Genomic DNA, 17,024 nt, shown 5'->3' with positions numbered 1-17,024 from the left:
TGGAGATTTATTTATAGCTATATTTGATGATTATTATTTTGATGAATCATATTTTCCAACATTAGGGGAAGAAATAAAGAAGCTGGAAAATAAAATCTTGTGTATTAGCTATAATGATCCAATTAGAATTGATATCCCAGAAGAAAAAATACAACTACAAATGAATCTAAGCCACGCCTGAAGCGTGAAAGAACAATTTGTTCTAAAGATAAAAATCCTTGAAAAGGAATGGGAACAAATATAATTGATGGTCAAAAAAGAGAAAAAAAAATCTCTTGAAAAGATTAATGAAGCTCTAGAAGAGCCCAATGACATAACAAAAGGATATAAGGTACCTGAAAAAAAATGAAAATGAAAATGATGAGATATATATAAATTATGTCATGACAGAAATAAGACGAAACCAACATAAGACAGAAGTCGGCGATAATTTTTCATATCATGTTCCGCATGTGATTATAAAGAAAATGAGGATCTTGAACCTAAATATATTGAGAAATGTATGAATAGAAAATATTGACCAAAATGGAAAGATGAAATAAATAAAGAGCTTAATAAAGAGCTTAATTCTCTCACTCAACGAAAAGTTATTGGACCTATAGTCCATACACCAAACAGAGTATGAACAGTGGGATACGAATGGGTATTCGTGCGCAAAAGAAACGAGAAAAATGAAGTTGTGAGATATAAAACAATACTTGTTGCACAAGGTTTTACCGATTAAGATTTTAACGAGGCATGATACAATCGTCATTCAAGGGGGAGTGTTATGAATTATTATTTAGTGAATGAGTATTGGATTCTCCATATTCCTCCATTACTCTCCATAATTAGTGAACATTATAGCAAACATTATTATGTGTTTTATGAGTGTAATTATGCACCACTATAATGAGCATTCATATCATACATCACCTTTCATCTTCTTTGTCTAGTATAAATAGTGAATATTATGTATTGTAAAGTTTGATGATTTCATCACAAGTATTGAAATAAAAGTTCTCTCTACTCTCATGTCTTTCTTTACCCAAAGGCCCGAAATTGATTATGAAGAAATGTATTCTCCGGTAGTTGATGCAATTACATTCAGTTATTTTATAAGTTTAACAATATATGTAAAACTGGAGATGTGTCTAAGGGATGTATTTACTGCCTATTTATATGGTTCACTTCAAAATGATATTTATATGAAAATCCCAGAAGGGTTTAAGGTGCCAGAAGCACAAACTTCCAATTCTCATGAAGTATATTTGGTAAAATTAAATAAATCTTTGTATAGATTGAAACAATCTGGCCGTATATGCTTCAATTGTTTTAGTACATTTCTATTGAAAGAGTGCTATCAAAATGATCCATTAAGCCCATGTGTATTCATAAAAAGATCCAGATAAGAATTTATCATAATTGATGTTATTGTAGATGATTTGAACATAATTGGAACTCCTAGAGAATTGGAAAAGGTCACTTCTTGTTTGAAAGAAATTTTTGAAATGAATGATCTTGGTAAGAGGAAATTCTATTTGGGTCTTCAAATTAAGCGCATAAAAATGGAGTTTTTGTACATTAATATCTAGAAAAGGTGCTAAAAAGGTTTTATATGAATAACTCACATCCATGAGTAACCTGAAGGTGGTAAGGCAATTAGATGCCAAAAAGGACCAATTTCAGCATCATAAAAAAACATGAAAATCTTCTTGTTCTCGAAGAACTATATCTTAGTGCTATTGGTGCACCACTATATCTTACTATTAATACAAGACCTGATAAATCTTTTGTCATAAACTTATTAGCTAGATATAGTTCTTGTCCAACAAGAAGATATTGTAATAGAGTCAAACACATTCTTTGATATCTTCGAGGTACAATGGATATGAATTTATACTAATAAAATTCTTAAAATGCGAAGTTAATTAGTTATGTGGATGCTAGATATTTATCTGATCCACACAAAGCTCGATCCCAAACAGGTTATTTATTCACTTGATGAGGTAACGTAATTTCTTCTCATTTTGTTAAACAAACTTTAGTTGCTACTTATCCAATCCATGCAGAGATTATAGCAATTTATAAGGCAATCCATGAATGTATTTGGTTAAGAAATTTAACTCAATACATTTGCAAGAATTGTGTTCTAACTTCTAACAGAGATGTTCTAACCATACTATGTGAAGATACTACAACTTGTATAGCTCCATTCAAGGAAGGATTTATCAAAGGAGACAGAACCAAGCATATATCACCAAAGTTTTTTTTTTCACTCATGATCTTCAAAAAGAGTGTGACATCAACATCTAGAAAATCCAATCCAGTAACAACTTTCCTGATTGGTTTACTAAAGCACTTCCTACATCGAAATTTGAAAAGATGGTACGAAACATTGCTATGCGGTGCTTCAAGAAAATCAAGTGATGTGCTAATCAGGGGGGGTTGGAAACATATTGTACTCTTTTCCATAGCTATGTTTTTCCCACCGGGTTTTCTTAGCAAGGTTTTTAACGAGGCAATTGTTTCCAATATCTATTATTAATCATGTACTCTTTTTCCTTAATAAAGGGTTTTTCCCATGAGGTTTTACCGATTAAGGTTTTAACGAGGCATGATACAATCGTCATTCAAGGGGGAGTGTTATGAATTATTATTTAGTGAATGACTATTGGATTCTCCATATTCCCCCATTACTCTCCATAATTTGTGAACATTATAGCAAACATTATTATGTGTTTTATGAGTGTAGTTATGCACCACTATAATGAGCATTCATATCATACATCACCTTTCATCTTCTTTGTCTAGTATAAATAGTGAATATTATGTATTGTAAAGTTTGATGATTTCATCACAAGTATTGAAATAAAAATTCTATCTACTCTCATGTCTTTCTTTACTTTATAATTTATCTTGTTATTTGATTATATTTTATAACAATATATATATATATATATATATATATATATATATATATATATATATATATATATAAAGAAATAAGTTTATGGATAAGATAATAAAGATAAATGAATAAAAGTTAACACAATGATATATATAATATATTAAGATAGTTCAAGGGTCTCAAATGTAAATTTAGAGTCTCGTAAACAAGACTAATAGTGTTTTGAGTGGGGCCACACCCATTTATTTGCAAATAAATTATAAACTATAAAGGGCCCTATTTATTATAAGTATTTATACAAAGAAAAATGGGAACAACCTCATTATGCAAAAAGATCGATGTGTGTGGGTCTTTATATTTGGTTGAGGTGGCTTTTCTTTTCTTCAATGACAAGACCGATACTGGTATGGTTACAATTGTTACAATTAATAATCAATAACTAGGTGGTATCCCGCACTTCAAGGCGGGCCAAAGTGGTATTTAAGAGTACAATGCTTAACAGAAAACATATGAAAGTAGAATCTTACAATTCAAAATTAGAATATGAAATTACAGTTTTAAACAGTTCCACTATTTCAGAAAGAAAGTAGGAAGCTATGATTCAGAAACAAATGTAAGTATGTTGCTACTTTGTGTATTTAAAATGTAGTTGACCCATACAAGGATGCTATTTACCAACTGTTTTTTCTAGATCCTAGTAGCAACTCAATTTCACAACAGTAGCTTCAGCGCCACCTGGCATCTGCCTCGACTTGAGAATATGTTCTAATTCTGAAATAAACCATGATAAAACACAGGTTACCATACACTGGTCAGAAATATCTACCCAATTATAGCAGTGTACTTCCACTTTCAAAATTACTTACTTTTCAGTCATTAAAAGGTACAAGATTTTGAAATTTTCACCTTTCGCCATCAAAATCTTCCAATCTAAAATCCTCATCCCAGATGAATATATACCTGTAATCGTTCAAAATCCTTATTTTACTTTTATGACAAAACCATGAGGCAAAAAGCAAAACATCAACAAACCTGGAGTAACGAAACTGCAAGAACAAACGTATTATGTGTCTCCAACATGGAGACGTCTCTGAACCTATTCAACATATTGGTCATGTATGATTAGACAAAGATAAGAAATAGGAAAAGCATAGATGTTGGTAAACTCAATGATACATATATGGTCAAGTATTATCAGATAGAGAAAAGAAATGGGAAAAACATAGATGCTGGTAAATGCAATGATGTATGTGGAGTTTTATGGCACAATTTATTCAAAAAAATTGAACTATAAACATAAAAAAGACATACAAACTATGTAAAAATACTTGATTTACACGACTCTACAACATAACAAAACTATAAACATAAAAAAGACTGAAAAGCTTATATTTTTATAAGAACAAAAACAAAATAAACACTTCTTTTTTACCTTATTAACTCTCCATCTCCAAAACCCATCGGACTGAACCACTCTTGAAGGAGTTCACATAGAAGATGCATAGTCACTATCTTCCCATCTCATGGTAATCTTGATCTGATACGACCTGTAAAAAAAAAATAACAGATTTGATTCTAGTGTCGATCAAATAATGCATTCCAATTTCAACATTCATCTGGAGTTGCATAACTTTCAAACAAAAATCTAATCAAACTTCATAAAAGGTCCTGAAATTACATAAAAACTGTTGTTTGTTTTAGAGGAAAAATCATGTAAATTTTGCACTAGAAAGTACTGAGTTTGACTCTTTCCAAAAAGGGAGTACATACACAGATCGATCCTATCGAAACAAAATAACTTCAGCAAAAAAATATAAACTGATAATGACAAATTGAGAGGGGAGGAAACTACATACCTTTTCTACAGCCACAGTTTTACTGTCAAAGATGAAGTTGTCTCGGGCAGATCTCTAAGTTTCGGGCATGACCAAATATGAAGAGTTTTAAGGCAGGGCAGGTGTTGTAAAACCTCTGAAAGTGATTCCAATTCCATAAAACCATTCAGTCCCAGAGATGCTAAAGATGGTGGCAGAAGAAAACATGATGTAGAAGTAGTGGTATTGCTCGCATGTTCTCCCACAGCAAATGAAACGACTCCTGAATGTTTTCCATATAGAAGTAGTTCAACAAGTGAGGTTGGAAATTTTTGTGGGCCCCACTCTGACATGGGCTTATTCAAGTATCCTATACCAAGGCTACGTAAATTAGGAGGCCACAACCCACAAGGAAAGGAATAGTCCATACTCGGACAATCACATATACACAGTTCTTCCAAAGATTTGAGACTCTCCAAATGCTCATGAGGAAATGATTTTAGATTGTTGCAGCCATGGATGTCAAGAGATCTTAGGGAAAACATGATTGAGGAAGGGAGTTGAAGCAATGGTGAGAAGGTCAAAGATGTCATTTTACGACAACAACTTATCACCAACCTCTCCACACGATTTGGACAAATCAAACTCTCTAATGCGTCACAGTTACGTACCTCCAACTTCTGTAAACTGCTAAGAAACTCATAGTCCTCCGTTTCTGGTTCCCCTAAGTATCTTAATTCATCACATCTATGAATATATAGATCTTCAACGGCCCCAAGACACATTAAATGCTCTTCATCTAGTTGAACAAGTCCTTTAACATTCCCCATTTTCAATGCGATAAGCGATGAAGTGGCACCAATAATGCTTCTTAACACTTGTTCCGGACATCCTTCTACATGTAAAACACGAAGTGATGGTATAAATCCAATTGACACTTGTACCAATCTTGGACAATGTTTTATAGATAACTCACGCAGACGAGGAAACGGTTTTTTAGTTCCATAGTAATTGCCACCACTAATGAACCATCCCATCCATTCTTGCATATCATCAAATTTCAAAACTTCAAGCGATGGAAATGCAACACCAAGGAAAGAATTAGAAGATGAAAGTAACTCAAAATCCACGGTTTTCACCTCATTCATTCTTTTAACAAACAATTTACCAAGTGAAGGTAGACATCCAAGCATTGGTAAACAATCATTTCTACACCCACATAATGTAAGCTCGGTTAACTGGTCAAATGAGGGATCACTCACCCAATCAGGAAATGTCATTCCTTTGTAGAACAAAATCTTCAGATTTCTCAACTTATGATGCGGCCTTAGCTCTTCAAGTACTTCATATTCAATCATCTCATTCCGATAATCATCAAACACATCACTCCATTCCATATCCAAAACATCAAGACCCTCCTTTTCATGTAAGTTGGCATCCTTTGCTTGCAGTGGACTTATCACTTTCTCCAGCCCCATGATAGAAAGTCGACCTTGAAGATTCGATAGATCCTTAAGGTCGGATATTTTGAAGCCGTTATTTCTTTCAATAACAACCTTTGGTAGAGTTTGTAGACTCGTCAACCCACCAATCCCTAAGGGCATCTTGTTTAACTTTGGAGTACGACTTATGTCAAGATGCCGCAGGTTTATTAAGTTAACAAAACTTTCAGGCAAGGCAGATAACTCATAACAACCACTAACCAACAAGCTTTGTAAATTACAAAGGTCACTCACTTGTTCAGGCAAACATGTGATTCTAGTATTAGAAACATTGAGGTACCGCAAATGCTTGAGATCACCAATGGATTGAGGTATCTTTGTTATATTCCAGCCACTTAGACCGAGCCCCCTTAGGAACTGTAGGTCAGGAAGTAATTCAACAAGAAAATTGTCCAATAAATCATTACTTTTCCAACCAGATGACATTAGTAAGAAAGTGCGCAAACGTTGGGATCTTTGTAATTCCTTGATCAGCTTTTTATATGAGACACCTTGTAGAGCTTTAAGTGAAAAGTGGCGTAACTTCTCAAAAGTTTCATTCATGTTGGATACATCCATCTCTTCATCGGATCTAAAGAAAAACTCTCCTGCAACACTTGTTGCCAAGTCACCTAGCAGGTAATGCATTGTATGCCCTACTTCGTCATTTGTTGAATATTGAAAAAACGATCTTGACTTTAGCTCTTCAAAAGACTCATAACCCAAACTCTCCATTGACTTGTCGCCTATTGATTGGGACAAGAAGCCTTCTGCCATCCACATTAGGACTAACGTTTTCTTGTCAAACACATAGCCCCTAGGAAAGAAGGAGCAGTATGCAAACAACAGCTTCAAATGTGGAGGGAGATGATAGTAACTTAGTTTTAGAGTCCAAAGAATCCCTCTTGCATCCTTTATATCCCATACATCATTCGTCAACAACTTCTTCCATTCATCATCATTTTTACTTGTCTTCAAGACCCTCCCAAGCATTATTAGAGCAAGAGGTAATCCACCACATTTCTTCACAATAGCTTCACCATGCAACCGAAGTGTTGGATGTTTGTTAAAGGTTTTTTCACCCAAGGCATGTTGAGCAAATAAAGACAGAGCATCTTCATTTGACAAACCCTCCAAATGGTAAGTTTCAATAGAGCCCATCACTGATGCAACCCTGGTTCTCCCGGTTGTGACAATAACTTTACTTCCAGGTGCACCTACAAGAGGCGGGCTTCCAAGAAGTTTCCATAAAAGGTAGTCTATGTTCCATACATCATCAAGAACCAGTAGGAACCTCTTCTTTGAAAGTTTTTCTTTCAGGGCCACATGAAGCAGATTAAGATCAGGAAATCTTTTGGCCTCCCCGCTTACAGCTTCCCAAATGGACTTGCCGATATGAAATATGCTGTATGCCTCAGTAACACAAACCCATGCTCTAAGTTCAAAGTGATCCTTCAGTTTCTCCTCGTTGTACAAAACTTCAGCAAGAGCGGTTTTGCCTACCCCAGCCATACCAACTATGGACACTACGCCAACATTTTCATCGCTTCCCAACAACTTCATCAGCAATGCCTCTTTATCCCTTTCCCGACCAATTATTTGCGACTCAACTGGAATTTCCTCCAACCGTCTCGCCCTTCTATATGACTCTACTTCAACAATTACATTCAAACCCAAATCATTTTTCCTTTCCAGAAATGTATCCAACTGGTTGGTAATCTCATCCAGCTTACAACTCATCTGCCGACCATACATGATGCTGTGGGGACCAAAATTACTAAAACTTGACAATAACTTCAAAACCGTATTGCTGATGCTAGCACGGGATTCTTGATTCAACTTGCATCGCATATCTTCGGTTGTTAAATCATCGAGTAAGTCGTCTATATTGTAAGTCAATTCACAGAGATCGCACAGCCACCGTTGAGCAGCTATGTATGTTATCTGCTTATTTCTTGCATCAGCAAGCACAGCTTGGACCAGGGGCAAGGTTTTCTTCAATTTTTTCAGCTGAGTGTCGATTCCATTAGATTGAGCCAGCTTCATCAAGTCTGCGGAGTTGAGCTTCCCACAGAGCAAAGTAATGAAGGCTCTAACGATTTCAGCCATTGGGATTTGAAAATAGATTGATCGTTTCTTTGTTCAGGGTTTTGGCTTGAAAAGAAAGGTTAAGCGAAAGGTTTTGGCCTCATAGATATTGGGAAAGTAATCCAACTTTTGGGATTAAATAAGCAAATAAGCATTTTTTGTTTTTTTTTTTTTCAAATACTTATTAAATTAAATAAATTTAGCCTATTTTATATAAAAGATAATGTTTAAAAAGATAATATATATTTTTTCATTTGTATATATCTTTTGGTCATGGGTTTATTTACGTCTACGTTTACCTATTGAATTCGTTAAATTATTCACATTCAGTCTTTATAACCGGCTATTCGAGGTTAGTCGGTAAAAATGACTTAATATGATAATATATTTCTTACATTGTACACATTTAGTCCTTTATATTTTTATACACATTTTTTTTTGTACTCATTCAGTATTTATAAAAAAAAAATATTTAGGTTTTCTCACGATATTTTACGTGAGACGTTTATTAATGAGGCGTATGGGGCTTTTGATGCTTATGTACATCGTGGTCTCGACTACTTGGTTGCTTAGTTCATATGTTATTAACGTTATAACTTATTGATACAATCTCGGATTTTAACGATATTTATATCCATATGTTCGTATTTCAGTCTACTACAACTTTCATTTAGATTAGTCCTGTTAAAAAGTAATATATTTTTATTTACGATCTTTATATCCATACGTTTTTTATGAACGCATGTATATATGTTTTTTTTTTATAAAATCACAAGTAAAAATATATTACCTTTTGAACCGGAGTAATCTTAACGAAAGTTGTAGTGGACTCAAAAAAACGAACACGTGGATATAAAGATCGTTAAAATCTGATATTGTATGAAGAAGTTACGACGTTTATAATACAAGGCCTAAACCAAACCACAAGACCAACATAACCAAGCAGTCGAGATCGCGATGGACATAAGCATCAACAACCTCAAACACCTCATAAATGATTGTCACATGTAAGATGTCATGATAAAAACCTAAATAAATCATTCATAAGTATTGAATGAGTACAAAAACAAAAAAAACTTATTTTGAAAAAAAATATATATTAAGGACTAAATATATACAAAGTATTAAGGACTAAATGTAACATCCCAAAAATATGGGCCAAAAATTTCATTTTTAATTAAGTGATTTGCAAAACGTTTGTAACAAAATATCATACGATCATATCATTTAATAAAAACATGTCTCGTGATTGTAAACCAAAACGTATAACATAACAATGTCAGAGTACAAATCCCAAAATATCTCATAGTGCGGAAAACAAAGAGCGTGTGTGTGATGCGCCGCTACCGCGCCAGCTCCTTCCCCTTGACTGAAGAGGTACCTAAAACAACAACTGAAAACCGTAAGCACGAAGCTTAGTGAGTTCCCCCACTGTACCATATACCATATAACCACATAACATACATATATTGTTAGGCATATCTAGGTGTCCGACATACCCCTTTGGTCCTCTCGACCATATACTGGCTAGCATATCTGGGTGCCGGTCTCCCCTTCGGTCCTCTTGACCGGATACTGACTAGCATATCTGGGTGCTGGTCTCCCCTTCGGTCCTCTCGATCGGATGTTGGGGACTATTTCACCCCCTACTACTACCACATAACACATATCACATAATCTATCTAGCATGCCTGGGCATGACTGCCCCTTCGGCCCTATCGACCGGTAATCTGGGGACTATCTCCCCTACTGTCACTGGCACATAGAATTATATCATACTAGCACATAAACATATCACAGGTAGTAGCAACCCTAGATGAATATCATAGAGACAATCACCTAATCATACAACTCATACTGGTGGGCCGACATTGTGGCCGTAGACCCACTACTACTGGAAGGTAACTCACCTCGAAAAGTAGCTGCTGAAAGTCTGCTTGCTAAGCGTCTGACTGGTGAACCGGTAATCCTTCGGTTATAAATCCATAAACACAGATTAGTCACTCATAAATACTCTTAGGTCAAATGACTGACCCACCCCTGGTCCAAGGTCAACTCCTTGGTCAAAGTCAACTTCCAGTTGACTGGACTCGCCGAGTCATGGAACAGACTCGCCGAGTCCCTCTCCTACTAACCTGGTCCTACTCGTTAAGTCCCTCTTTCCACTTTCCACTCACTGAGTCACCCTTAACACACTACTTGGGACGATTAATCCGACTCGCGATCTGACTCGCCGAGTCCCCATGAGCAGATCTCCTACTCGCTTCCAAATCCTCTCCAGAGCATCCTTTATGAGGATTTGGGTTTCTGGGACTATTGCTACACGTTAAATTGCTAATTACGCGTGCAACTACAAAGGGTTGGACCTTCTACACTTAAACCCCTCTTACCCAGCAACAGTTCATATGACTCGCCGAGTTTGAAGAACAACTCGTCAAGTTCCAGGCAATCTTCATAGGACTCGCCGGGTTGTTCATCCAAATCGCCGAGTCTAAGACCATCTTCATAGAACTCGCCGAGTCCACTTTGGGACTTGCCGAGTCCCTTCGACCCATTTTGATGGGTTTTTGGTCATAAGACATCCTATGTGCTCATACAAATCCTAATGCTTGGATCTAGGTTTCTCTATTGTACATGCTTTGAATCCAAGACTATAAACCCTAATTCTTGTATATGAAATCGATATTAACATATGAATGGGTTTAAGAACATACCTTGATTGTTATATAGCAATAACAATCCTAATTCCACCTTGAATTGGCTTTGGAATGCTTAGAGTCACAAGTGTCACTCCTCTAATGGCTTACAAACACCAAGAGCAAATGGAGAAGGTATAAAGAGAGAGGAGAGAGGTTAGAATTCGTCCTTAGGACTCCTTGGGAACAAGTACATGAATTCTAAGGCCTTAGGGTCTTTATATAGGTGTAGAGATAGGGTTTCAGTCATTATCCTTATCTACTTGCTTATCCACAAAGCAACCATAAGATAAGCCTTGAAAACCCTTATCCTTTATCCTTTGGATGATTTCAAGGATCCTTATCTCCTTGAATTCGTTCAACCCATATTTAGGATAACCATTACCATATTTTGTAACTATCACATAATTACAGTTCAGCCCCTCTAGTTTAATTAATTACACTTGATCACAAAATTAATTCCTATTTAATTATTGACCAATATTAATTAAGAAAATATGATTTCTCCTTTAATATATTATTCTTATAACATATTAATAAATCATAATAACCTCTCTCTCTTTATTTATTTCTCCAATCAAGTTGCTTTGGTGAAGGCAACCCAAAAGGACCATGCACCATCGGGTCAAGTACATACCAAAATAGTTATGGACTTAGACACTAATCCAACAGTCTCCCACTTGGATAAGTCTAATAACTATTCTGCGTATGACTTCAGATCCTGATCTGCAATCGTAGCTTTCCAAAGCCGTTGTCAACTCTGATCCTATCAGATACGCATGTCCTTAGATAAGGGATCATATATTCCTCCATTCTAGATATCGTATGAGACATGATTTCTAATCATTCTCTTTGTACTATTTCTCGATTCCCTATTTATGACGACTGACTAATTGAAAAAATCAAATTAGCCCTAGCCCAACCGAGCATTTACGTTTGTCATCACTAAACCATCGAGGGGCCCAAAGATATCGCTTTTATCCTTCTTTGGATAAAAGGAACGGATAAACTTTGATACAATGCTTGCTTGCACTCACTAACCAAATCACACACAACAATATGTTTTATTTCACCAAGTTACTAGTGCGTTTTCATATTATCAATGTGCAACCGATTAGCAAGATATAACTCACACATCTCGGTTTCAAGAATATAATATGTTATCGTCTCACCAATCACTCGTGATACAATTCCTGGAGTGATCCAAGTGAGTGTGGGTTTAATCCAATGCTCAAATTCATATTCATAAGCACTCATGAATGTTGCAGCAAACATTTGCTCATGTCTAATACTCTTTTAGACAATCCACACACCAATTCACGACAGTCTTCATTCATATCTACTTCCAACATATGAACGACTGTGGCCCGTTTGAATAATTCAATTATTCTTAATAAACTCAATTATTCTAGAAGTCAAAACATGCATAGTGAAACACAAGAATAATACTAATCCCATATGGCCTCAACCCTTTGAGCAGAAATAAAACACGTTTTATTTATCACCATATCAATTACTCATTATTTGTCGTTTCGGGTAATCAACTTCTTACTTGAATTATTACACTTGTCCCATGGTTCTTACTTTTGTGTCCTAGCATGCACACAATGTTTACCTATGGTTCTTACTTTTGTGAAATAGACAAATTGAACACATTTCCAATCATTCTCATTTTACAACTCCAAATCCATTTTCTTAAGTGTAAGAATATCAAATTCTTGTTACTTATAGAATATACTAGATTCTAACACTTTATGCAACGATCCTTTTGTAATGTCACTGCACCAAAGTCTCAAAGACTATTGCCAATGATATTACAAAGTCCTCTAACGTAGATTGTTACAAGACAATTCCTTAGATATGATGTCTCTCACTCAAAGTACATTCCTTTGAACATCCTTTTGTATAAAAGTTTCTAATCTAGACATACATTTTCAATATTTACTTCCTAATATGAACACGCTTTCATATTTTCCTCATGACAACTCATTCTTAATAGAATCTTTTCTATTTGTAATGATGTCGATATGGTCCATCCAATACCATATTTTCCAATACTATACTTCCAACTACTCACAAGCGACCAATCCTCGTCAAACTTTGGATTGTCCTTTGATAGTTGTTTAATTATTTTAGTCAAAACCAATTCTAGTCCCTTTTTCCCTCTAAATGTGCTAGACATTTGGAAAATTTTAGAATGGTCAAACATTAAAGCATTTGCAATCGATCCTATACCCGAAGCGTATGGGACACGACGCATAATGTTTTATTTGCTATGTTCTCAAAATTCGAATTGTGAAGAGGAATGTCGTAATCATAATCGAAATTTTAAGAACACACTATGTACCTTTGACTAAATTTATCAACATTTCTCAACCTAATCCTTTAGATTTGAAATGAAGCATAATATTCTCTCCCTTAATTATAGCAAAATAACTTTACAACCCTTACGACTTTGCAAGGTATAACTCTTGTTTTTCTATAATTAATATTGCCAACTTGCAATACTTTCTATAATAATCATACAATCATAACTTTTATGCTCCCACTATCATGATGATTACTATAAAACATAACACTTATGCTCCCACTAGCTTCGACATGTATTCATAAACATCTTAACTTTCAGAGAGACAATACCTATTGAATTTCTTAAGTCCATGTTTCTAATACTTAGTGCTTTGATAATCTTTTATCAAGGCTTCTTGAACTTATACACTTTGCCTTTAGATAGTTCATATGTGTGTCTCAACAATTAAGACTAATTGCCAAACCTCACAATTCAAATTATGGAAATGGATACCGTAACCATGATCGAATTCGAGAATGCAATTTTACAATCATTATCTTCTTAAAATCTTTCTTAGTGAAAGCATTTCCTCACAATCATTTTCATGAAGGAGGAAATCATATGACACTTAGATTCGAACGGTGTATTTGTTCCTATCCATGTGAATTTGTTAAAACCAAAGTTTACGACAAATTTAAACTCATATGGACCGAACTTTCTTAATCTTGATTTCTTGCCTTATGGTAGCACAGCTGCCCACCACGTCTTCCAAGTAGTTAAGCAACTCACCTTTTCCTATCAATGTGCCTTTCATTGATCAACGTGCCTTGCCTTTTATGCGTTCAAAATGAGAACTCATAGAACTCACATGCATAATTAACTCAATTGAAACAACACAGAAACAAAATAATGTCAACACGATAGGTTGTAAACCTCAACTCGTGTGCTAGTGATGATCGATAAGGTTTATTTGATTTGTTCTTGAAACTTTTCGAGACCATTAAGACTCCCACTGACTCCTTGACATATAAGATTCTCTTGTCAATAAACATTTGTTGACAACCAAATATTCAAGAGTTAGTGTAGCTTTTATCAAAAAACTTCATAAATTTGTCCTAGTTGGCCTTTGTCTTATCCAAGACATCACAACTTTCCACATTTGATGAATGTTATAAACCTTTAATACTTTTCACTCATTGTCACAATCTTAACTTTAAGACTTGTTATTGGAACGAAGTATGATAGACTTCTTGATTTAACCATTTCTTCAATCCTTGATTCCTCTTCTTAAACATACAATTGTACTAAGACTTACTTAGAGGATCAATTGAGATATGGTTCTTAATCATTAAGACCCATTATAAAGCATAAAAGCTACTCTCCCTTCTTCTTAGAATGGAGAAACTTTTATCTTTCTGCCTACTTGATTCTTCTTATTCGTTCTACTATTGATCTAAACCCTTTAATCAATTCAGAATTACACTTAATCTTGTAAGTGTAATCATATTTACTTAGCCATTAGTAAATCATGACAAATATCTTTGTTACTCTTATGGTGAACTTGATCAACACACAACTTTGTGTACTCGATCTCCTAGTCCTTCACTTGACACTTTGTCAACGAATTTGTCTAATTTCCAAATATGAAATTTCTCATTCACCATGCAACCAAGTTGCGTGATTCCAAATTTCAGTCCAATTGAAACTTTGGGCGATGAGAAACTCTCCCTATTTGGTAAATTCTCGACAGTTCCATAAATAACATAACTAAGAATCATATCCATTCGTTGTAGAAATATGCAAACATCAATTTTCATAACGATTTCATTGCAAGGAAGTAAACAAATAAATAAATAAGTCAAACAAAATTTATCTTATTTATAAAAACATCGGAAAAACATTTGTCCTTACAATGCAAAATCTATTGAAAACTACGTAAAAGGAAAATTTCTAACAACTCTATCATAACTATCTAAGCTCAAAATCCAATCTTTAAGTCCATGCGATCAAGATCCATCTCTTGTGATTAGATTCATCTTGCTCTCTTATCAAACTTCCTTTCTTTTCACCGATCCTTCAAAACATTCAAATGCAATCTTATCACATCATGTATTAAGAATCAATGAATAGGAACTTAACGGAGTTAGATAGTGGATTTTACCTGAAGCATGATCATACTTTTGACTCTCCCATCTCTTGGATCTCTTAGGTAAATAGGTAACTTCGTCTCCAATGCCCCTTCTCTTGCCAATAAAAGCAAATTGACTCTTTTGGAACAACACATGGAACTACATCAGACATCGCCTTTCTCTTGTGATCAAACTTTTTGATCATTGCATGTCTTTCATTGCCATTGTCTATATCCATAGAGGTCTTGAAGGCAGATTCACCAATCAACTTTGCTTTTCTATTGCGCCAAACCATTGCTAATTCAGCAGCAATAAGCATATAGGTGAGATCTATAAGGGTCACGTCGTGGTTTATCATATAGTACTCTCTTGCGAACTCACTATATGAGTTAGGAAGTGACTGAAGAACCCAATCAACAGCCATTTCCTCACAGATAACGGATCCCAACATTCTTAACCTATCAATGTGTGACTTCATCCCTAGGACGTGTGCACACACCGACTTCCCTTCTTTATGTTCACTTGCCAAAAGGGCTTGAGTGATCTTGAAATTTTCAAGCCTTTGAATTTGTGGGTTAGGGAGAATAATTGGAGGAGGAGGAGGAAGTGAAGCATGATTTCTTGTTCCTCGATCGAATCATGGAATATCATCTTCATGTGGAATGCTTGTTCCACGGGATTTGGGAAGACCATAGTTGTCGAACTTTGACATCTACAAAACGGGAGAAAAACGAATTTAAGTTAGTTGATAGATTGAGTCCTTAGTAAATCACCCAGATAAAATACTAAGGCTAGGACCCAACACAATATTCTACAACTCGGGAGAGGGATGCCGTAACCCTAATTGCAAAATATTTGAAGGTAAGTGAATGACGATTCACTAATTTCCACCACGAAAAACGAAAAAGAAATTTAAGTTTTAAATCTATGAAAACTCCTAGATCCTTTGAGATTCATTGAACTTTCAATGGCATGTTTAAATCTCGATATGCCCCTCTTGTTTGTGACTGGGATGCCGAGGATCACAAAGCGGGTGTGAATAACCATGCAAAATTACATGGTGCCCTCACATGTTACAGTCACCTATTCGATGTGCCGGTAAACCACACACGCTCCATCGAACTATGACAAACATTGAGTCACCCTTTGCTACCTTTGCTTATAACCATTTAGTGTGCCGGTAAACTACCCACACTCCACTAACGTCTTCGCAAGGGCACAAAGTGTAATTTCATGGAATTGCATCAATTCACTTTTGCCTGAGTAACTAAGATTGGAAATTTGAAAAACATTTAGTTACTTTGTATTTCATTATACTTATAATGGAAGGTTTCGTCCTATCCTACCCGTTCAGATAACGACCCTCCACTAGTCAAGAGTGCGGTCGGTAAGAGTGGATACCCATTCAATCGCCATTTTATAGGCAATTTCCGTAAACACCCCTTATAGACCAGCTTCGTGAATGAGGCCTACTAACGGTAACACTGACTTTTACTCATACATATATATAATGCTATACTTTTAATGTTATATATATATATAATATAGGGTGCATTTCATACTTTTAAAATACTATGTGGTCAAATTTAATAATTATACTTTTAATTCAATTAAATTGCAAACCAAAACTTTTATG

The 17,024-nt window shown here is 35.1% G+C and overlaps 1 protein-coding gene across 4 annotated transcripts; it reads right to left on the bottom strand.

The window, feature by feature from the left end:
• Positions 1-3,292: 3,292 nt before the first annotated feature.
• On the bottom strand, positions 3,293-8,367 carry LOC145040754 (putative disease resistance protein RGA3). Of its 4 annotated transcripts, none has more exons than XM_078988656.1 (5): positions 4,747-8,367; positions 4,323-4,437; positions 3,923-3,986; positions 3,757-3,850; positions 3,293-3,661 (listed from the first exon to the last, which is right to left on the bottom strand). In XM_078988656.1, exon 1 carries the CDS (start codon positions 8,292-8,294, stop codon positions 4,752-4,754), a length of 3,543 nt encoding a protein of 1,180 aa, XP_078844782.1. In that variant the 5' UTR covers positions 8,295-8,367; the 3' UTR covers positions 3,293-3,661; positions 3,757-3,850; positions 3,923-3,986; positions 4,323-4,437; positions 4,747-4,751. The 4 variants fall into 4 exon arrangements, with proteins under 4 accessions (XP_078844782.1, XP_078844785.1, XP_078844788.1 ...); XM_078988659.1 differs by having other exon boundaries at positions 3,797-3,850; XM_078988662.1 differs by having other exon boundaries at positions 3,757-3,820.
• Positions 8,368-17,024: the final 8,657 nt, after the last annotated feature.

This window comes from Lactuca saligna, chromosome 1 (genome assembly GCF_052625555.1).
Source record: "Lactuca saligna cultivar CGN05327 chromosome 1, ASM5262555v1, whole genome shotgun sequence".
In the NCBI taxonomy this organism is placed as follows: Eukaryota; Viridiplantae; Streptophyta; class Magnoliopsida; order Asterales; family Asteraceae; genus Lactuca; species Lactuca saligna.
Note: the sequence above shows the minus strand (reverse complement) of the source record. Positions and strands in the feature narration are given on the sequence as shown.